At 42.4% G+C, this 23694-nt stretch overlaps 2 protein-coding genes and 1 long non-coding RNA gene across 5 annotated transcripts in view; 1 reads left to right on the top strand and 2 right to left on the bottom strand.

Moving 5' to 3' along the window:
• The window catches only part of LOC141774452 (uncharacterized), a 393135-nt gene that overhangs the window by 185455 nt on the left and 183986 nt on the right, over positions 1 to 23694 (top strand). The window lies entirely within an intron of this gene.
• Positions 1737 to 13004, bottom strand: lgalslb (lectin, galactoside-binding-like b). 3 transcript variants are annotated; one of them, XM_074647128.1, is made up of 5 exons: positions 12733 to 13004; positions 11821 to 11904; positions 11645 to 11733; positions 9302 to 9488; positions 1737 to 5595 (listed from the first exon to the last, which is right to left on the bottom strand). In XM_074647128.1, exons 1-5 carry the CDS (start codon positions 12763 to 12765, stop codon positions 5452 to 5454), a joined length of 537 nt encoding a protein of 178 aa, XP_074503229.1. In that variant the 5' UTR covers positions 12766 to 13004; the 3' UTR covers positions 1737 to 5451. The 3 variants fall into 3 exon arrangements, with proteins under 3 accessions (XP_074503229.1, XP_074503228.1, XP_074503226.1); XM_074647127.1 differs by having other exon boundaries at positions 11821 to 11913; positions 12733 to 12998; XM_074647125.1 differs by lacking the exon at positions 12733 to 13004 and adding an exon at positions 12025 to 12225.
• The window catches only part of LOC141774445 (E3 ubiquitin-protein ligase pellino homolog 1), a 46710-nt gene continuing 38171 nt past the window's right edge, over positions 15156 to 23694 (bottom strand). The window contains exon 7 of the mRNA XM_074647120.1: positions 15156 to 18541. Within this exon, the coding sequence (XP_074503221.1) occupies positions 17963 to 18541 (579 nt within the window). The 3' untranslated portion in view covers positions 15156 to 17962. The remainder of the gene's footprint in view (positions 18542 to 23694) is intronic.

Here is a 23694-nt window from a genome sequence, read left to right as displayed (position 1 = left end):
CTGCTTTTTGTGTGTTGAACACAGCTGGAAAACAGCAGATCAAACAGCCGACATGATGCCTGGTGACATGAAAGACTTCCAGCAGATCAAAGTCAGCCAACAGCCTCAAACTCGGGTGTCAAAATGACGTTTAACCTCGTTTTACAGTTAAAAGAAAAATAATCTTTGATCCAATACTTGTTTCACACATTACCTTGTGTCACAGATGAAAGTACAATATGTAATATTTGACCTCAGTATTATAAAAAACTTTCAAGACACCTTCATATAAACAGCAAAAAATATAGTACGTTACCAATACAGTAGGTATGACGTTACCACACACAACCCTGCTGGTTACACTGTAAAAAACAGAAATGATAACATGATTGTACAACCACACAACACATCAGCAACAGATCTGCCTACTTCTACTCAGAGGACACTTCATAAATGGACATCATCATGTAGCCGTTCTCACTTTTTAGAAAGTCATTGTGTTGCTCTACTTATTAAAAGTCCTGGGGGGGTAAAAAAAAAAGCTTGATTTATACTTTAGTGTCAGGATGTTGTAATTTGGTAAAAATCGTCTTAAATACTAGGCTATAAAAAGGTAAACAGGTCAAAGGTAAATCAACACGCCTGATACAGCAGATGGAAGAAAAAAAAATTAAAGAGCATGCTTGACTGGAACGAAAACTGGCAATATAATACCTCAATCGTTCATGTATAAATAATGCCAGGTACTAGCTTACATGCACAACTAAATGCTTTCTGCTTGTAACTCAGCTCGGTATCCCTCATGTAAAAAACAAAGCCCGAGAGGCCTTGTTCATAAATATGTACATCCAAAGTCCAAAAGCAGGGTAACATACAGACCTGGGTCAAATAAAGTGTTTTATATCAGACGCCCTCGGTCTATTTCATATATTATATATGAGCAGTATGGGTGTTTACCATCAGATTACAATCAGGAGGAGAATAACATTCAGTTTTCGTTTTTTAAAGGGTTGAACAATTAAAATTAGAATCATTTGATCTTCAAAAAGACATGGGATCATTAGGAGATCAGGACCTGTTGGATTTAATATTTCAGGAAGAAACACAATATATGTTGAGGTTTCTAAGCACGTGTACCAACATTTTTTTTTTTTTTACTGGAATACCAAGCAGATATGAGTCCCTTAAGTGGACACTAACACCCTTTTTTTTAAAGGGAACATATCATGGGAAACTCACTTTTTCAGAGCTTGTGCACACTAGGACTGTCAAAGTCAACGCCATAATAACACGTTAAATTTCTTTAACGCAATCGATCTTTCTTAGGTTATTTAGCAGGCTCAGTTCTAAAGCTAGAGTGAAGATACTGGTATCATATGAAACTAGAAAACCTGAAGAATCCATTGATACCAATCATGTCATACTAGCTTATCAGTAAGGAGGGAAAATAACGCTCAAAACTTGTGCAAGTCATAGTCAAGTCAGCACACTGACACACTGACAGCTGTTGTTGCCTGTTGGGCTGCAGTTTGCCATGTTATAATTTTAGCTTATTATTTATGCTAAATGCACCTGTGATGGTTTCTGGACAATTTGTGTCATTGTTTTGTGTTTTTAATTGATTTCCAATAATAAATATAGACATACATTTGCATAAAGAAAGCATATTTTCCCACTCCTATGTTGATGAGAGTATTAAATACTTGACAAATCTCTCTTTAAGGTACATTCTGAACAGATAAAAAATGTGCGATTAATTTGCGATTAACTATTTTAAATCGATTGACAGCTCTAATGTAAACATGTTCTAGTATGAACCTGAAAATGAGCGTGATATGTCCCCTTTCAAGTGCAACAGTACCACATAAGTCCGCTCTAGTACCATCATCATGTAGCTGCACCACACCCAGCTGTGCAGAAAAAGCTAAAACACAGCTGGAAAACCCACAACAGTCTGCTAATGTTGAGAAAAACACACACACACACTCACACACACACATACTCCCTGGTTAGAGCCCTTAAATTCATCTCCCTCCCCCATAATTATTCGCTGAGGAGCCAAAAAAACTTTAACACATCTTGTTTCCATGAAACACACTGCTGAGTTATGGTCATATTCTTTACATTATGGTGTATATTAACATTATTACAGGAAACGTTACAAATAGGTGGTCACCAGTTAATAGAAAGAACACAAAAACAGTATCCAAAAAAACACAGTTACATGTTATTTGTACACATTTGTTCTGTTGTAATACTGGAGGAGTAACGATGCATCGCACTCGCTCACATCCTCTCAAACACTTCACTTCTAGCTGCCCTCTCATTCCAAACTGTACTCGTTTCCTGTTTATGTCCCAAAATAGACCGGCGCTCGGCAAAGCGAAAACGAGGAGCCGAGGAAGACCTCGTCTGACCAACCAGGAGAAAACAAGTTGTGCTCCAGAGCAGTCGGCCGACGAGCAGTGACCTTATTGCTACGTGAGAGGAGCCAATAAATACTAGTGCATGTATGTGTGTAAGGAAACACAGCTGCAGCCCACTGTGCAGGGACAGTAACAAGATTTCCTCAAAGTTTGCTCAGGAAATCTAACAGGAAGCCTCATTAATGTGAGCAGAGGTACGCATCAATTACCGAGTGCCCTGCAGTGAAGTCGGTGCAGCTGTTCTGCACAGATGTCTCATGGCTTATTCCAAATTCACAGCAGCAAAGCATCAAAGTGTAAAAATGCCTAAATCTTAACGGTACTATTGTGCAGCAGCCTTGTGAAACTGTCTTCTACTCCTTCACTGTGTCGAGCTGCTCAAACAGTGGATACGCACCGTGACGCAGCATTAAGAGCATAAAGTCAATTCTCTGTTTGATATGAAGTAAAAACATCTGTCTCCAAAGATGATCAAAGCTTCTTCAACTTTCTCATAAGTCAACCTTTAGGGGTTTATAAGTTGTAAATAATGACTTTATTAATACTTAATAAATATTTAACTAATGTTTTATGGATCTTATATTTAATAATAATTAATAATAATAAACCATTATTAAAATACGTCATCCCTGGAGCACTCTATTACCAAATATAAAAGAAATGCAAAAGGGAATTTTCAAAACCTGGCAACTCAAAAGCTATGCTTATCACTGGCTTATAACTGATCTATAAAAGCATTAGTAAATGATTTATTATTCATAAATAAAGCCATAAGTTACATCGTATAAACCCTTTATTAGAAAGTGGTACCCGGAGATCTGTGCAGTTAAATTCTTACCTAGTTCCACTGTACGTGTGATACTGTAGGAGGTGTAAACAGAGCACCTTAAGACATAACACTTCTAATACTGTGTAGTTATTATAACTTATTACACGGCTTTGTTATATACTCGATTCTGATTGGTCAATCACGGCGTTCTACGGTCTGTTATTTCTTTATAACAGACCGTTGCTCTGATGTTGGATTCTGGAGGACCGTTTTTGTGTCAAATTATTGATTTCTTAAGTAAGTAGCCGTGTAATAAGCGGGATAATGTACAGCTAGCGGGTCATTGTTGTGAAATAAACCCCTTCAGGTTGGGGTTTATTTCACAATGACCCGCTAACTGTGCATTATCCTTTACTTCCTGTCTGCCTCAGTGAAGGAAAAGACATTTCTGTGTTTGTTTGACCAGTAAAAAAACCTGCTGACTGCATTAAACAAGGATGCACCTCTTTTATAACGTCTATCTTGTCTCAGTGGAATGATTCAGGAAACACTTAAAAACACATACTGTAGGACTGAAAGTGGACTATAACAGCACCAGCCATACCACCAAAAAACTGTGACAGTAAGTAATCATTTTGTGCATCACTATATCTCCTATGCTACTATAGAAACATGAATATTATACATTCAAAATACCACCAGGATCTGACCCTGCTGCTTGTGACTGAAGTTTGAGTTTAGTTTTCCACACTTTGACAGCAGTTTCTTCTAAATATGCTCTGAAGAGGGGATTTTTTTTTTGCATATTGGTTTAGTGTACAATTCAGATGAGGTTTGCATGAAACAACTTCTGCGAGTGTGACAGCAAAGAGCCAATTTCCATTTAAAAGCAGTTTCTCCTCTCTCCTTGTCCACTAAACAGACATAATTCGACTTCCTGTTCAGCACACAGGACTTTTCTATCTACAGGAGAAAGGGCTAAAAAGTACCAACACACGCCGTGTACAGTACGGGACGCTTCCCCTGCGCCATCTCGTCATGATATAATCCTCATTTTGGGGGATTTAGGTCGGTGAGACTGCAGCATGTTACCGTGACAACTGGGATAAGCCCAAGGGAGGGCAGGGGAGTGCCGAGGGAGTTACAGAGATACATCAGCACAGAGAAAACAGCGTGTAATACTGCGCTCTGGTGCGATCAGAAGATTTGAGTTTCAGAAGATATCTGCAGCTGGAGTGAAATCAAATCTGAAAGCGTCAAACAACCTGCAACATTTCTGCTTTTAAAACAGTTTTATCAGATATGAAAATCATGTTTCAGCCCTTGTGGGAATTAGTCAAGGCTCAGATTAAATATCTTAACAATACTGCAGAATTTTACAGCAGATTTGATCATGCATTTTCCAGTTTAGCCAAAAGGTTTTTTGGAAAAGTTGCAGAATTAAAACATTTAATCAGTCACCACATTTGATGATTTTCACCCATAAACATTTTGCTTTCATATTAGCTGCTCAGAGTCAGATATTTGTTCCTGAGTAACTGGTTTCTATAGAAAGGCAAAGTCCCTCCCCTTCCGGTGGACCACTATGTGACCTTATTCCGGAAAAAATATATACGGTAGTCAACGATGAGACAAATATTTTGAATTGCGCCACGAATCACACATCATGATCATTTAGTTTTGTGTGAAACCGCTCTCAAACTGAGACTTTCTTGACTTGCAAAATGATCTTTTAAATGGCATATGTGTGATTCATGGTGAAATTCAAACGGGATCAAATAATTATTTGTCTCTCCCCGTTGACTACCGTTCATATCTTTTCTGAAATAAGGTCCCACGGTGGTCCACCGGAAGGGGGCGGGACTTTGCCTCTGTAACATCTGAGTAATTTTTCATCCTTGAAAGCACTCCACACCTGCTTCTACCTCAGCATCCCTCCACATAAAAAATGAATGTGCTATTAATAAGTCGTGAGATCCCTGATCTGACAAAACCGGGGCTACAAAGAGAAAAAACACATTCGCCCTCAAAGCATCACCACATCAGATCCTGGTTCAACAGAAAGGAAATGGAGAGAAGTGAATGAAAACGTAGCAGAAGAACTAACTTGTCACCGCCGGAGCCTTGTCCCAGTTGTTATGCTGCTGCCCTGTTGCATGATGGGTTATGGATGATGACGTAACAGGCGTGTGTGTGTGTGTGTGTGTGTGTGTGTGTGGTCATCTGTGGTCAAGTCCTTGCGTCACACACGACTTGCAGAGCGGGAAGAGCGGGACATTAACCCAGCTTGGTGATCTGTAGATCTCCTTGTATCTGTACCGTGTCGATGGAGATGAACGATTTTACTTTGTGATAAAAGTCAAAGAGCTGGTGTCCGTCCACGAATATCCGGAACCTCTGGTGCTCGCAGTGGATCTCAATCTGCAGGGAGGAAAAGGAAAAATACAAATGGAGAACAGTTGAGATTAAGCAAAGTTATTTACAATTTATAAATCAGTCCATAAAGAAGCAATGACTGCGGAGAGTTAGATGAGAAGTCTGTACAGTAAATATGAAGCTACAGCCAGGAGTTTAGGCTCAAGTTTTAGCACAAAGTCCGGAAACAATCCACCTTCCAGCACCTTTAAAGCTCACTTAGGTTGCTTACATGCATAACCTGTTTGGTTCGGTTAAAAAGGTCTGTTTGTTCCGTTAGTAGGGTTCAGTTGGGCTGGTGTGAAAGCTATGAATTGAACCCTGGTGCGGACCAAACAACCGAACCAAGACCGCCTGAAAAGGTGGGTCTCCTCCAAGCGGACTATGGTGTAGTTTGTTTGTGGTGTGAAAACAAACAAACAATGTTGATTAATTATACGCACATCACGTCGGTGCGTGGCTATCGGAACAGTGTCGGTAAAGAAAAAGCAACGCCTGCACGCTACTTCATGCCACAATATTTTTATTGACCCTTGACCTGACGAAGATCCAAGTAGGATCAAAACAAACGAACCAACCACAGGATTTTATGTTAGCAGATATGTGATTCTATAGCTAATAAATCCATATGCTTATCGTGATATCTGTTCAGGAAGCGATCTGTATTTAGCCGGTGTTTTCCCTGATTAAAACTGCTGTACTTGTATCTGACTCTGTGTACATTGTCAGTTCATTAACTCCATTACAAAGTGTTTGACAGTGATCCCACATTAATACGTCTCATGCGTGTGTTCGCACCAATCATCTGGGAGCGAGCAAAGGGGCTTTTGTACAGTCCTGTCTCTACCATTATTCATCATAACGTGGCCGATTTGCAGTCTAATAATACTGTTAAAGCTTTGGTAGGCAGAATGTTTTTGGCATCATTGGGCAAAAATTCCATAATAACCTTTCAGCATATTGTAATTCAAGTGTTCTGAGAGGAAACTAGACTCCTGCACCTCCTCGTGGCTCTGTTTTCAGGCTTCAAAAAAAAATCTATGCACTTGATGAATACGTTTTGATGAAAAAACACACCAAGATCACCTAAAGTAAGAGCAAAGACAGCTCTCCTCTATGGACAAAAAGCTCCGTCTCTCTGTGGGGAACTGTAGAGTTAAGCAATGCCTTTCATTTTTTTTTTTTTAATTGTCAATATAAAAGTATTGCAGCTTTAATGAAATACAGAAAACAATTACTGAACACAAGGTTTTGGGGGGGTTATTAAGACGGTGGTGTTCACCAGCCATCTGGTAATCCTGCTGGTAAATGTTTAACAAGTTCAAATCGCAGTGAGTTTTAATTTGTACCAAACCAACAAAACGCTGCGGAGTAAATACCAAAGAAAACAAACTAGTAGGTGTGATCTCACTTCCTGAGGCAGATTGTTTTCCGATGAACTCTGTCACAGAAAACCAGCCGTCCTGCTCTGAAACCACACAGCACATCACCGTGCATCTGTCCCACAACCCTCTGAATTCATGACAGCCTTAATCTCCAGCCTTCAGCCTTTGACGGAGTTGTGACCGTGCTGACCTGCTTGGTCACGCTACGACCACAAACAATGACGCTTTATCAGAGAGCTGACATTACATAACCGGACGCAGGGATCAACTCTGAAAATAAGACAAAGATGGTCGCTGTTGTGTCTCTAAAAGAAATGTATTCTATCCAGGGCTGACAATCGATTAAAATATTTCATCGCGATTAATCGCATGATTGTCCACAGTTAAGCGTGATTTTTTATCTGTACAAAATGTACCATGTACCAACAACAGCTGTCAGTGTGTCAGTGTGCTGACTTGACTATGACTCGCACCAAACTGCATGTGATTATCATAAAGTGGGCATGTCTGTAAAGGGGAGACTCGTGGGTACCCAGAGAACCCATTTACATTCACATATCTTGAGGTCAGAGGTCAAGGGACCCCTTTGAAAATGGCCATGACAGTTTTTCCTCGCCAAAATTTAGCGCAAGTTTGGAGTGTTTATTTAGACTCCTTCACGACAAGCTAGTATGACATGGTTTGTACCAATTTTCTAGTTTCATATGATGCCAGAATCTTTGCTCCAGCTTTAAAACTGAGCCCGCTACAACCTAAAAAATCTCAAGTTGTATTAATGCGTTAAAGAAATTAGTAGCATAAAAAATAAATTTGCATTAACACGTAACTTTGACAGCCCTTTGACTGCTTTAGTTTAAGCAGAATTCTGTTGGTTAGCTCACTTTGGATTGAAACATCAGATATTTTTAGGCGAACACCACATGTATTATTCATGTGCATATTCAGAATTACTAGAGCGGACAAGTCCTCAGGTCCTATGAGAATTACTCATCATGCATATGTGCTGCCCAACCTCCCCCCCCAAACTCATCCAACTCATCCAAACAGCTGATGCTGACCCTACTGCAGGAAACAGACCACCGCACGGGATGCAGCCTGTATTGACAGTAGATAGATATGATGGAAAACATGTCCTGTTTGTCTCTTACTTCTTTACTGCAAGGCAACATGCGATTATCTCTCTTTTACATTGCATGTAAAGCCGACGACAGGATTTTTTAAAAGAAAAATTCCACCCCAAAAAACAAAAAAAGAACAAACAACCAGCAAGCTACAGTATATGTGGGAAAATTAAATAAGAAATTGGTCACAAGTACTAGGACGGGATCAAAGCAATGTACTGCTGTGGACGGGGGCAGCAGCAAAATATATTTTAGCCACCTAAAAGAAAGGCCCACTGAAAAAAATCAATATCATTTTAAGTTTACACTATATTTAGAATATTTTCACTGCTTTACTTTGCTGTGAGACAGCTATACAGTCTATGTTTCTGACGGGGAACTGAAGCAGTTATCTATGCTCTCGCCAAAAGCCACCAGACTCCATTGAAAAAAAAAAAGTAATTTGGTTTGGTTAGTTCAGATTCACCAAAGTCACACAGTAACACAAACAAACTAACTGACCGAGGCAGCGGTAGACCGGCAACTCCTCTGTTCTGTGAGGTAAAATTACAGGGTTTTTTTTCCAATGGAGTTTGGCGGCTTTGGCGAGAGTATAGATGAATACAACGGCTTCAGTTCCCCGTCGGACAGGGCTGTCTGACGTCGAGGTAAAGCTGTGGAAATATTCTAAATATAACTTACACCTCAACCGATATTTAAAATTTTTTTTTATTTAGGTGTCTTAAATACGTTGGGTGAGGTAACTCCTGTCTGTTTCTCCAAACTGGGGACGTGCCGACCGTCATCTATTGTAGGTAATACATGGACTATGGATAAGTACCTCATACAACCCACTTCAAAAACTCCCCAAACTATCCCTTTAATGGTGGACTTGCCATTTAACTTGTGTTATCCAATGTAAATCTGGTTTTGATAACATGGTCACTAGGAATTTATTGGCAACTTGTCGTCTGCTGCTTGCCTTTATGGACTCTTGTTGTGTATGTAGCACCAAATCACAGCAATGAAATTGTAGAAATAAAGATCAAAAGGAAATAGCATCCACGGTGTAAAAGAAACCTTAACTGAAACCATGATAAAGAAGAAGAGGTGTGAATGAAAGGAGAAGGATGCCAGAGCTAAAGAGAGCATCCCACAATCTGTTCAACAACAACCTGAAGCTGCTTGCAAACAGGGAGCATCAGTGAATACGAAAAGGATCTTTACCCTAAAAGGCTGATCGGGGATGAAGGGAAAGTAGGCGGTGGACGCCTCCTCTGTTGTCCACTTCCCAGAGATGCGGGCGCTGCGCATGAACTGGCGGTCGGTGAAGCGGGCGGTGAGTTTCAGGGCCACGTCGTGCGGGGTGTCATCCTTCTCCGAGTCACGGCCGCAGGACAGACTCACGTCAAAGCTGAGGGAGGAAGGGAGACGGGAGGAGTCAGACAGGCAGCATACGAGTCCAATAACTAATCTGGGATAAGTCATAAGTCTGCTGCTGCTGTGTTAGAGCAAACCTATTGTGTGTTAATTATGCATAATCCCTGCTGCTAGTTTTGGTTTATATCCCTCCCTCGCCCCCCTGCAGCTGTGACGTTTACACACAACCTTCTTTGTGCGATTACAGAAACAAACCTGCTGAGATGCAACAAAGGAAAACTGGTCTTGGAGCAGCTCAGAACATCCACATGAACTGTGATGCCAGCAGCAGCTGCCTCTGAACTAGGGTGACCAGGTGTCCCACTTTACCAGGGACTGGACAGCATTTGTATCCCTTGTCCCACATCCCACATATTGAGACACATTTTCATCGGCTCTAGTTTTCAAAAGTCAAACTGCTGCAGGACTGACGCTTTTTGAAAATCTGGCTTTTATCCAATGGCTGTGAAGAAAGCAGGGAAGGCCGTCATCACAGGGCTGCGTTTGCTGTCAAACTGAGCACACGTGGTTGAAGTGCAGCTACGCTACGCCCGGCGGGGAAAATTGAGTCACCGAGAAGTCACAAGCTCTGCAGATTTAGGCGGACTATGATGGAAACTACCACAAAGAAAAGGAAGAGCAGCTACAACAAAGACTGTGAAACTACTTAGAAGTATTTATAAGCTGGTGGAAGGAGATTCCCAGACAGTTTTTGTGATATTTGCCAGTTATTTTTTCACACAGGGGGGAATACGTAGGGTGACCAGATCCCAACAAACCAAATGTGGGACAAAGAGTATGTTTGTATGGGACAATGTGGGACACGTTACCGAGGCTGATATAATGTCTATCTAACTTAAATAATAAACATTTATATTCTGCCCCTTATCTTGTAACATCTCTATGTTTTGCCTGAATCCATCCATAGATCGGCACGTCTCCTTTTGAGCGTTTCTTGTGAGACTCACATGAACTGTGTCACTTCACGTCGTATTCCCCTCTGTGTGAAATTGAAAAATAACTAGCAAGTGTCACAAAAAACTCTCTGGGAATCTCCTTCCACTGGCTTATAAATACTTCTAAGCAGTTCAAACAGTCTTTGTTGTAGCTGCTCTTCCTTTTCTTTGTGGTAGTTTCCATCATATTCCGCCTAAATCTGCAGCTTGTGACTTTGCGGTGACTCGCAATTTTACCCTGTAGGGCATAGCGTATCAAAGATGGTGAAATGTTAACCTGCACTTGACCCACGTGTGCGCAGTTTGACTGACAGCAAACACGATGACAGCCCTCCTTGCTTTCTTCACAGCCATTGGATAAAAGCCAGATTTAAAAAAAAAAAAAAAAGCATCTGTCCTGCAGCGGTTTGACTTTTGAAAACTAGAGCCAATGAAAATGTCGTCTCAATATGTGGGACATGGGACAAGTGATAAAAATGCTGTGCAATCCCTCATAAAGTGGGACACCTGGGAATACAACATGAAGCGACACAGTTCATGGGAGTCTCACAAGAAACGCCCAAAAGGAGACGTGCCGATCTATGGATGCATTCGGGCAAAGCATAGATGTTACAAGATAAGGGGCAGAACAGAAATGTTTATTATTTAAGTTAGATAGAGATTATATTAACATTGTAGACTACCTCTCAGCCTTGGTAACGTGTCCCACATTGTCACACATTGTCCCACATTGTCACACATTTGGTTTGTTGGGATCTGGTCACCCTACACAACCTTCTTTGTGCGATTACAGTAACAAACTTGCTGAGATGCAACAAAGGAAAACTGTTTTTTGGAGCAGCACAGATGAACTCTGTCAGCTGCCTCTGAACATGAGGTCATGGGGAGGTTTCTTCCAAGTTTGACACAAGTTTCCATGTAAGGGTGAGAGGACACACCCAAACAAATCTGCCTCACTGGGTCTTCTTTCTTTTTTTACCCATTTTCCCCCCTTTCTTTCCCTCCTCCCTGCTGGTTGAGGGAACGCCCTGTCTCTGCATACTTAAGAAGCCACCATTCTCTCTCTGGGCTGCCCACGCAATGTGTCCTGGACTGCAGTGGTTGTACAAGTCTGACTGGCCTATAAGAACAAAAAGCATATCTCTAAAACTAAATAAAGCTATAGATAAGGAGTGTGTGCATCATGCATACTCACCGGTCTGGCTCCATTTCAACAATGCCCATCACTATGATCTTCTTCCCTGGCCGCATGCCTCCCCGGATGCGCCCACAGAATGGCACCGTCTAAGCAAAACACATTGTATTTATATACGCACAGCCTGGAGCGAGCATATCCCCAACAATACAACTTTTAAAAGGTGTCTTTCATACCAGCAGACGAGAGATATCCTCCTTGTCAGGTGAGATGAGGCCGGGGTTCCCCATCGAGTTGTTCAGGTGGTCATCTTCCACGTTCTTCAACACCAGTAACACAAAAACACAAGATGCAAACTGTCAGTTATCACCTCTATCAGATAGAATATGACAATATAAACCTGCAAACACCCAGCATGAAGCCTGTTTATTGATAAATACACACAGTGTGGCCTTGCATGCCCAACAATGACGAGGTGGCAGCAGCAGACCTGTCATAGTATATCCTGTCGTGCACCATGTGAGATTATAATTAGCTCCATAAATAAAACTGCAAATGCAATAAGCACTGTGATTGATGAACGAGCACCCATAGGTGAGAGAGGCCTATAGGTGACACATTTCACCACAAACATCTCGTTCTTCAACACCAGTAACAAAATGCAAACTGTCATTTATCACCTCTATCAGGTAGAATATGACAATATAAACAGGTAAAACCCAGCATGAGGCCTGTTTATTATTATTATTATTATTATTATTATTATATAAATACACACAGTGTGGCCTTGCATGCCCAACAATGACGAGGTGGCAGCAGACCTGTCATGGTATCCTGTCGTGCTCCATGTGATATTATAATTAGCTCCATAAATAAAACTGCAAATGCAATAAACACTGTGATTGATGAATGAGCACCCATAGGTGAAAAGGCCTATATAAGTGACACATTTCACCACAAACATCTCGTATTTCCTCCCCATAATGAGAGAGGAGTACCGTTGCGCACGGTAGAATAAAGCGCCTCCCGGATGGATAATGGACTTTACGCAGCGCTCCAGATTAAATCCACACAGCGTCACGCTCAAGAGAATAAACAGCAACGCACGTTAACACCCAGTTTTCCAGCAGAGCTGCAAAAATACTCACTATTCCGTCCTTTTCCGCTGCCTGCACCGCCATCTTGAGCAGAATAGCATAGGATGCTTATTATGGAGCAGAGGCAGCCCTGCTGGTGGAGGTGGTGATGGTGCTGGTGGAGCTGCAGCGTCGTGGCACTGACTCAGGAGGAGAGATATTCCTGTTTCCTCCTATTCCTGGGTCTCTCTCTCTCCACGTCTGTGCATGAGGTCCTCAGTTTGCAGGACTTCCCTCCACATCCCTCTGGTGGAAACTGGGTGGATACATACTGCTGACGTGTTGCTTTATCATAATTACTCACTGAAAGCAGCTTTAATCCCCTTCTGTTGTTGGAGGAGGTAGAAGGCTAATCACTCAGATTTTACCTCAACACTTCATCCGATCAGGCAACAAGCTCTTTGGGGCTCTTTTTTTTTTAGGGGTTTCTATTTTTTATTTATTTATTATTTTTTACCTTTATTTAACCAGGTAAAATCAATTGAGAACCAATTCTCATTTACAATTATGACCTGGCCAAGAGGCAGCAGCAGCAAGAGTATAAAAACACAGTCCATCCACACAAGCGACACAAACAGCACAGATACAGTACAGTATGACAAACATACAGTATGCCATGACAAGACATGAGAACATGGCTAAAAACAGCATAGGTAAATAAATAGGTCAGAAATTAATAAACACTATGTACAAAAAAAAGGTGGATTACTGGATTACTATTATTTCTTAGATTAGATTTTTATAATTTAGATTGAATAATAATGTGTGTCCTGGTTAGATGTGGCACAGCTAGTGGTGATTTGGCCTAATTTGGCACACACTCAATATTTTTTAATGATTTAACCTCGGAGGCTTTAAATAGACCAGTTTCTGGAGTGGACGTTCACATTTTCTCCCTTTCATTGACTTTTGCACAAACACACCCCTCCCTCCATCCCTCCCTTTCTGTCTCTCTCTCTATCTGTCCATTCCTGTGCATGCAACCCCCCCTGTCTCGGATTGTGTCTCTTTTTAGTTCAACTGCTGCCCCTCTGTGGACATTTAAAGTCATTACAAGCTGAAGCAACATGTCAGAGTGATTTTCCAGAGAGGATTGATGCATGATGAATGATGATATCTTCTCTTTTTTTCAATCTTTATGGATGAGTTAAATACAAACAACAACAAAAATAACAAGAACAAAAAGAGGAGACAAAATGACAAGGCTAATTAGCCTAATGTGGGACATTTTTTGCATATCAGACTTCTGGAATATATTGCAATATGAAGCCAATAGATTAAATCCACACCCTCTGAAATCCACAGGATGTGTCCTATTCAAACAAAAAAAGAAAAGAAAATGCAGATATCACACTCATCAAAGAAATGGTAGACATATCAGTACTCTAATGCAAAGTGCCTTCTTAATCAAATTGTTGTTGCTTGTGGTCACTGGCTCTGATGCTGCTGCCCCAACAGATGGCTGCAAAGAGAATCACACTTTCAACAGCAGACTGGTAAAAGATCCAACATCTTGCTGCACACATTAAAGGACCAAAGCCAAGTTGAGTCTGTTCTCTCCCGTCCTGTAGCCTCAGTGTTACACTTCCAATCCAGTCTGTTGTCAAGGTGAACACCCGGGTATCTGTAGCTCTCTACCACCTCCACCTCTCCCCCCCAGGATGGAACTGGTGTTCAGATCAGTCCTGGTCCTCCGGAAGTCCACCATCATCTCTCTGGTCTTGGCCACATTTCCAGGACGTGCTTTACAGGTTGTTTTTTTTAAATAGTTTTTATTTCAAATTTTTAATATACAAAGTAACACTCACATACAGATCAAGCATAGTGGAAACAAACAAAAAGAAGAGCCAAACATAAAAAAGACAACAGAAATGAAACATAAAATAAATGAAATAGAAATAAACATTCGGGATTTGGTGAGAATTAAAATTATATTTATAAGGAAGAGTCTTTGTCACAGTAATTAAAGCAACCAAATATAATATTTCCACAGTAAAATGCAAAATCTGAGAAAATGTTGTCATGTATAAAATTGTTAACATCTTTCCACAGCTCATATGTACATTTACAGGACCAAAATAAGTGAGAGCAAGTTTCAGGACGTAAGAAATGTTTCACTAGATAGAATCTATGGATCAATTTAAATGACATCTCTTTTACCTTATTTGTTGGAACTTTGGAGGTAAAACCAAACTTTCCAGTCAATATCACCAACAAAATTAATAAAATCCAATAAAATGTTGCTGCTGGAATAGAAACGGATATTTTCTGTTATCCCTCTAGACTCATTTTACGTTTGACATTTGTCATGTGAGGTTTTTTTACCCATAGTGCTGGTAGCCACAGTCGCAAATTTAGCACCTTTAATTATTTCTAAGCTGTAAAACAAAGAGATTTTGTTAGTTTTTGTAATCATCACCCGGCACACAGTGAAATATGTCACTTTTACACTTTATTGTTTAAAGTTATTACAAAAAAGTGTTTGCTGGAAACATTCTTTGCTTTCGCCTTTAGAAGCACGAGGAGACTCCGGACAGGAGAAGAAGAAGAAGAAGTAGAAGAAGAAGAGCGGAGTGGAGGGAGGCGGACATGTGTTGGTGTAAAAACAGGGTTGAGATAACAGTACAGAGACAGAGTGAAGCCCTTAACTCACACACTTTATCCACAGAGAGAGACACAAAGCCTCATGAAACAAAACTGGAAGAAGGAGACGCAAAACGTTTTTTTTACGTATGAGGTATCCTCAGAAGACCTTAGCAGAGTGTGTGTTTGTGTGTGCGTGTGTGTAGATGTGACACAGGTCATTGTTTTCTCCCTGAGGTGAGTTAGTGTGTTGGAGTCCGAGCACGGGGGTGATGCTGTGTGTGTGTGTGTGTGTGTGTGTGTGTGTGTGTGTGTGTGTTTGTGTACGGAGAACTACTAGTGGAAACTGAAACCTGCACACATACAATCATCATGAACACATAAATTACTATCTCTCTCTCTCTCACACACACAGACAGACACACACTTGTGTATACTGACAAAGGTGTTGTGGATAATTTGGAAGTGACTCTGATCAGTGAAGCTGCTTCACTGTTGGGAGGTTTCTACAGTACGAGTGTGTGTCTCGTTATGAGTAAATGTGTTGTGTTGTGTTGTGTTGTGTTGTGTTGTGTTGTGTGTATGCGGCAGCAGTACACAGCAGAATTTGTGCTTCCACAAAATGTGCAAAATATCAGGACTGTCTTCTCCGCACTTTATCTTTTATCACATTATTTTGTCTGTGTGGGGTCCAAACTTCTTTATAACTTTAGTTATTTCTGTCTGTCGTCTTTCCTGACACTAGAAACAGTAGTTGACATGACTGTAGGAGCTATTTATTTGTTGCTGGGACCCCAAACTTCCCATTTCGGGCCACATTAACCAGCTCTGACTGGGGGATCCCGAGGCGTTCTCAGGCCAGTGTGGAGATATAATCTCTCCACCTAGTCCTGGGTCCTCCCCGTGGCCTCCTCCCAGCTGGTCGTGCCTGGAACACCTCCCTAGGGAGGCGCCCAGGGGGGCATCCTTACTAGATGCCCGAACCACCTCAGCTGGCTCCTTTCAACGCAAAGAAATAGCAGCTCTACTCCGAGTCCCTCAGAGATGACTGAGCTTCTCACCCAGTTCTCATCGTAGCCTACAAAATCTAAATGTAAGAGGCCTGATATTTTGTACTCACGTTGTAGAGCTCCTGTCACCCCTAAAATGCTCCATGGGGAACACTTCAACACACTGTTTGGAAAGCACAAATTAATATGAAGCCCTGATGAGTGTACACAAGCACACACACACGCACACACACACACACATCCATAAAGAGAATAGTGAAGCTTGAAGCTATTCATGTGTTTGTGTGCATCAAACCTGAGTCAAACAGCTACAGTTGTTGTTAAATGTGTTCAGATACAGGACTTCCTGCACTGTTACAGTTCAGCTGAGAGAAACATTGAAATGACCTTCTCACAAATCATGATTAGTTTTTAAAATCGTGCCAGAAATGGTGCGTTTTTTCAAAATAAAACACACGTCATTATCAGCCTCTGGGAGTGACTGGAGTTTTCATTTCAGGATGTTTGTTGTAAGATGCCAAAAGTTGAGCATAAATAACATTTTCTAATTAATTAATACTGATCAGAATGCTGTGTCTGGAGAAATAATAGTTCATCATTCTTGCCGTAACGGTGCAGGTGAGCCCCAAACATCACGGCAGACGAGCAGAATCAGGAATAAGCAGCACTTGTTGTCATCTTCAGAACATCTGCATTCTTGTTTTTGTATAATATGCAAGCTCCTTTCCACTTTTAATGTAATAAAAAGTATTTGACCAGGTCTGGTTTGAGTGTGTGTGTGTGTGTGTGTGTGTGTGTGTGTGTGTGTTAGCTACATAGCTGCGGTATCATGGCTAACCTGTGATCAGAAAAGATTCACTCACCTACTGAAACGTGTCAGTCGGACTTTAAAGGGAGGGAGCAGTCCATCCAGGCTGTCTGAGACGCCTGGAAGACTCAGTTTCCCATAATGCTCTAGGAGGTTTCCGTTCCAGATCTATTGCTTTGAATGTGAAAAGGCGACGAGTATAACTGAGGGAGGGGTTAACACACAAAGTGAGAGCACGCCAGAGGACGGGGGTGTATAAATACGACAAACAGATCTGAGAGTGAACATGGGGGGGGGGAGACACAGAACCCTCAGAACACATCTAGAACTTTATATCTGATTAACAATATACTGTGTTGTCAAATTAAAATGCTAAATAGTATTGAAGTTAGGCATATCTGACAGATAAAGGATGAAGCGATGGGCCATAAATAAACATCTTTGTTTAAATAAGCTCTAAGAGATGTACACAGATGTGTATTGCAACAATAAACACGAATAAAAACCGTACGTTTGCACTACGGTACGTTAGTAATTTAGAAAAATACTGTTGTTGAAAGTTCTTTCCGAGAAACAAACAAAACATTTACCCAGCAGTGTTCTCTGTTTGGTTTTTGTGTCTCTGGTTTCGCATGAAAATATAGAAATCTTTGTTGTTATTCATGAAAAAGCAATACAAAGGTCACTTAAAAATGAGACAAAAAGTCCAGAAAAAAGTTTATATCTTAACCGCAGAGGAAAGAAAACAAATCTGTGTCGCTCTCCGATTTCATTGCAGGGTCTTAACAAAAAAAACTCCCCGCTCTGCTTCACCCAAAGGATGCTGGGAAGTCGCCCCCTGCTAGTCGAGGGGTCCCTGGAAGATGAGTCTGACGAAGCCCTGCTCACCAGTCAGCTGTTGGGCACAGAAGGGGCAGGCGGCGTGGAAGGTGTGCGTGCCGTGCGGCAGCGGGATCTGACTCCAGAAGGCCGCCGTCTTCTCTGAACAAACATGGCCGCAGGGGTTAAAGGCGTGAGTGGGCGGGGCGGCGTCTACGTAGAACCCCGCCTCGCAGCCCAACCACAGCGGCACGTACGGCCCTTTCGCTCGGCACATGGGACACTCCCTCTGCCGGCCTTCCCGGCCCTCCCGCTCCTCGCGTAGGTTGCCCCAGTTGTGGTAGCCGTGCACGTGGCCACAATGGAGGTACACCCAGGGCTGCTTCTCGTCCGGCGTGTCCTTGCGACGCATGGATGGGAAGGCCAGCGTGTTGAAGCCCACGGGGCACTGCGGGCGGGCTGCGTTGATCTCCTGCCGCAGCGCCTCAAGGTGTTTGAGGGTGGGAGTGCGCGACAGGCCTTCGGCAGTGCGCCACAGCAGGGTCGCGCCGCAAAGGTCGATGAGGGAGCCGTCGACCAGCTCCTGACTCTCAGTCTCCACCTGGAACAGAGAGACGTGATAGAGGTGAGCTGCTACAGACAAATAGGGTGACCAGATCCCATCAAACCAAATGTGGGACAAAGTTTGTGTGGGACAATGTGGGACACGTTAACAAGGGAGAGGTAGTCTACAATTTTAATAAAATGTCTATGTTACTTAAATAATAAACATTTCCATTCTGCTCCTTATCTTGTAACATCTCTATATTTTGCCCGAATGCATCCAAAGATCGGCACGTCTCCTTTTGAGCGTTTCTTGTGAGACTCACATGAACTGTGTTGCTTCATGTCGTATTCCCTTCGTGTGAAATTGAAAAATAACTGGCAAATTAAAAAAAAAACTCTGAGAATCTCCTTCCAAGAGCTTATAAATACTTCTAAGTAGCTTCACAGTCTTTGTTGTAGCTGCTCTTCCTTTTCTTTGTGGTAGTTTCCATCATATTCCGCCTAAATCTGCATAGCTTGTGACACTTGCGGTCACTCGCAATTCTCTCCATTCTGCACAGCGTAGCAAAGACGGTGAAATGTTAACCTACACTTGACCCACGTGTGCGTAATTTGACAGCAAACACAGCGCCGTGATGACAGCCTTTCCTGCTTTCTTCACAGCCATTGGATAAAAGCCAGATTTTTTAAAAAACGTCTGTCCTGCAGCGGTTTGACTTTTGAAAACTAGAGCCAATGAATATGCAGGACATCGTCTCAATATGTGGGACGTGGGATAAAAATGCTGTGCAGTCCCTCGTAAAGTGGGACGCCTGGTCACCCTACAGACAACAATAATATAAAAATACTAAATACAGAAGATCATACCCTGAGATCACTAAATATCAAACAAGACAGGATGGATAGAAGCTTTTTTTTACTTATATTGAACTGATTCCAGCCTCTGTGATGGACTGTCCTGTGTGTGCCCCGCCACACCTCTCTCCCAATGCATGCTGGGATATGCTCCAGCCCCCACACGATACTGGTTTACTGCAGCTGCCTTTAAAAAGAACGTACAGTTGCATGCAGTATGCATACAGTTGGGACGTACTACTTCATCATAACATTGCACCTTGAACTTTGACCCTCTTGCTCATATATCCATCGCACAGAGGATAGTGGGTCAGAATAGCCAGGAAAGCCTGCTGGCCTGCATACTGCAAAACAACCGGATGCAGTCGGACATCCTGGTATTTTTGGCATACTGCATTTGACATACTAAATCATTTTTCTTGCATACTAAATAGTAATATGGGTAGGATAAACAGTTCAGAGAATGGATGGATTAACAAATTGTTGTATTCCTCTGAGTACAGTAGGTGGCAGTGTAGCACAGGCATTTCTACCTCAGACAGCTGTGTGATTCAGGAGGAGGCAGCAGGCCAACAGCTGGAGGCAAGATGACATGAGGAAATTGAGAGAACAACGAGGGGGGGGAGGTTGATGGGACAGGACAGGACAGGACAGGAAGCTGCTGGAAAATTTAGTAAACTACAGTCTGGATGAAGCACTCGGTTTGGCTCGATCAGATAAGAAACAGAGGGGAAATTCCACGTTTAGATAACCACAGAGGAACAAAAAAAAGAGATGATGAAGGAAGGAACTATTTTTAAAAAAGTGATACACAGATGAGGGGAGGAGCAGCTCGCAGGGTTTGCGGTGAGATCTCTCAGACTGGTGTTGAGGTCGCTGCGATGCTCGGGGCAAACACATTTCTGTGGCGGCGGCGCGACACCGCCACGGGTTGATGCGTCCCTCCTGGTGACAGTTTTTAACCTTCACTTGTCCCGGGAAGGTTCGCAGAGGAGTGCATGTGTGCTCTTTGTTTCACACACTGATGCAGTAACACACTTCTCACATCTGCCCAGTAAAACCACTGCGTTTTCTACTGTTGGCCAACAAGCTTCTCAAGTGGAACGGGTAAGAGTTCAGCGTCTCGCTCGAAGGAAACAGTTGTTGTTTTATTCAACAACTGCTCAGATTTTCCCAGCTGCTCAGTCGATCACATGGCTGCTCCTCTAATCATTAAAGCTTCTCTCTTCGACATCCAGAGCGTTAATACAGCAGTAAACATCTATCGTCTATGTACAGATATAGAGGAGTAATGTCTACCTGAGCGGAGAATGAAGACGCTCTCCCTCTGTGTGTGTTGTAATCAGAGCTTCTCTGTGCTTTGTTGACATCGCCGGGCCGGCCACACGTTCCTTTTAGTGCAAGTGAGCGTGCCCCACTGACTAGCTAATCACCGCTCTGCTCTCATATGGTGGTAACAGCGGATAACGCCGTCCCGACCGATGCCGTCATCGCTGAAGCGTAGCACCCCCCCTCTGGTTCCCCCTGAGGTAGATACTGTTAGCGCTGTTAGCACCCCCAGGAAAAGCGCCGGGCTTTGAAGCAAATTTTCGTATTGACCAAACGGTGGAATTACAACTTCTGTGTCCGTCACGTGATGCCATTAGGCCCCAAAAAACGTTTTCCCATTGACTTACATTAGGAAAGTACGACGGAGTATTAGGGCCACATTGAGGGAAAAAAAATATGTGGAAGATCGCCGGAAGATCCGGGTACTTAATCACTCGGCAGTCGAGCCATTTTGGCTTCATGCACCACTGAGCAACTCTCATAGGAATGAACGGGAGCCTCCGACGCTGTATCCAGTTCTCTTTATACATCCATGGCCACCTCAGCCGCCGCCTTGTTGAGAGCCATCGAGAGACAGTAGATGTGCTATCGATTCGGCGCTTAGCACCTTTAATCTACCGCCACGTCAACGAAAAGTTGACAATATGTAAAACTGTAATAAATTACCGCACTCGAGTTTAATGATGTGAGCGCTCCGGGTCGATTCAGTCCACATAAACATCCACACACTCTCCACCTTGACACATTTCTAATTTAATTTACAGAGAAGCAAATCATTTATCAGCACAAACGCTTCTATTAAACACCACAGGAGCTCAGACTGTACTCATTTATTATACTTCACAACAGCCCCCACGGCAGGCTCACTGTGTGTGTGTGTGTGTGTGTGTGTGTGTGTGTGTGTGTGTGTGTGTGTGTGTGTGCTGCACTGTGAGATATTCCTAATTAAGCTGGCTTCAACCTTGTGTCCAACTGCAGAAGGGCAAGCAGCTGCCCTGTTGGCAAGGCTGAGTGAGTCTGAAACAAACCTGCTGCACATGATTCATCTTTAATGTCATCTGATGTTTACGGCTTTAGAAGAAACAAAAACATCCTCTAGTAACCACAAATGTTATTATTGTTTTTATCCTATAACTTGTTTTCTCTCAGTGGGTGTTACGTTTTTATAATGACAGATGTATGTTTAAAACAATCTAAGGACAGGCGAGTTTAAAAACGAGGGATTTTAAAACCCTAAATTCATTCAACAGCACACTACCAGTACCTATTAACACACACACGCACACAATGTAGCCCAGATAGCTTTTTGGCAAACTTGCTGAGTCGACTTTTTTTCCCTCCATTCAATCAGAAAGTCCTTCAGCTGTTAACCTTCGCTAACGCAGGACAGTTATCCCATTTAGAGAGCTGTGAGAGGAGGGGTGCAATACACGAGCTGATGGAGCTTTGTCTAAAATTACTGTACATAGAGAGGAGAAGTCCCTCCCACTCCGGTGGAACACCTTGGACCTTAATTCTGAAAAAATATGTACGGTAGTGAACTGTGAAAGACATTATTTAGAATTGTTTGAATTGCGCCATGAATCACACATATGAAGTCACAGTTTGTTGTAAAACTGTGGAAGTATCAGACTGAAAATACGAAAGATGACACACCCAAAAGTTGTAGTAGTGACGTCTCTCTCGCTGAAGCTACGATGCCGGTGTGTTTCCTACTGGGATGTTCTCACCCCAGCAACGGGTCTGATCGTTCTTTTGCTTCCCGGATAAAAGACATTAGGATAAAAAGACTAGGAGTCGCTGGATAAAACACATTAGGTCAGATAACGTTTCATCTGTGCGTGTTGGTGACGTATATAATGCGAGACGCGAGATGTAGTTCACTGAGCGGTTTCACATAAAACTAAATGATACTACGACAAACCACGCCTTTCTTGACTTGCAAAATTATCTTATAAAATGACAAATGTCAGATGTGTGATTAATGGCACAATTCAAACGGTATCAAAAAATATTTGTCTCTCACCGTTCATATTTTCTCTAAAATAAGGTCCCATGGGGGACACTGGACGGGGCGGCACTTCGCCTCTCTATTGTCAAAGTCAAACTGAAATCACAGTTAGTCAGCCTTTTTTTAGTGTCAGTGTGTTTATTTAATGTATTGCTAATACTTTTTTATTATTAGAAGATAAAAGAAGAGCACGGAGATGAGAGTGACGGCTGGGTGGACTGTTCGTTACGATACAAAAACGTTTCCTGTCCATGACAGAGTTAGCATGCAGCTTTGCTTTTAATGGCAATGTGTGAAACCCAAAGTGTTTCCATACTTTACTGTATGTGTAGTGTTTTTACCACGTTGGATTTAACATGTGAGGGTGCAGGTCGTGATGGTCGTACCCTGCCTTCGCCCAATGTCGGCTGGGATCGGCTCCAGCCCCCCCCGCGACCCCTAACGGGATAAGCGGTTGCAGATGGATGGATGGATGGGTGCAGGTCGTATCCACGCGGACCCTCCGCTGTTTGTTTTGGTTGACGGATACGGATATGACGTCATGTTACTCTGACTACAACAATAAAAACGATGACCTCCTTCTACCTCCGCATAGACTCAAATGAAGCAGGAGAACTCAGGACATTTGATATACAGAGCAGAGATGTAGTTTCCAGTTTACATTTTTGATTCTAGTTTGTCTTTTCTCTGCATAATAGTAACATAATCCTTCAAAACGTATGAAAAACATGTCTCTGTGACAGCATCACAAGACACAAGACTCCCCTGAGCGGTCTCCACTCCTGTGTGTGCATTCAGCATGACGATTAAACCCCATCATGCTCGGTCACCGTACATAATGAAAATAGGTGCTTTCCCACAGCCGACTATCTGAATTGTCAATGAAGTGTGAAATAATGAGTGGTTTCTGTAGTGGTGGATAATGCCCACACAGTTAACTCTCCGGATGGTGAAGGGCAGGAGGAGATAAGAGAGCTGTTAATTTGTGCTGCACTGGAGAGACTTGAAAACAG

The sequence above is a fragment of the Sebastes fasciatus genome, chromosome 9, assembly GCF_043250625.1.
Source record: "Sebastes fasciatus isolate fSebFas1 chromosome 9, fSebFas1.pri, whole genome shotgun sequence".
Taxonomy (NCBI): domain Eukaryota; kingdom Metazoa; phylum Chordata; class Actinopteri; order Perciformes; family Sebastidae; genus Sebastes; species Sebastes fasciatus.
The sequence above is the reverse complement of the archived record's forward strand: the minus strand, read 5'-3'. Positions and strand labels throughout refer to the sequence as shown.

What these genes read in the sequence shown, in the direction of transcription:
- lgalslb (XM_074647125.1), bottom strand. Translation starts at nt 12,081, where the DNA reads ATGACAGGTCTGCTGCTGCCACCTCGTCATTGTTGGGCATGCAAGGCC. An exon ending in AGGATATCTCTCGTCTGCTG is followed by an intron (nt 11,734 to 11,820) that starts GTATGAAAGACA and finishes TGTTTTGCTTAG; the next exon opens with ACGGTGCCATTCTGTGGGCG. An exon ending in TCCCCGATCAGCCTTTTAGG is followed by an intron (nt 5,596 to 9,301) that starts GTAAAGATCCTT and finishes TCCTCCCTGCAG; the next exon opens with ATTGAGATCCACTGCGAGCA.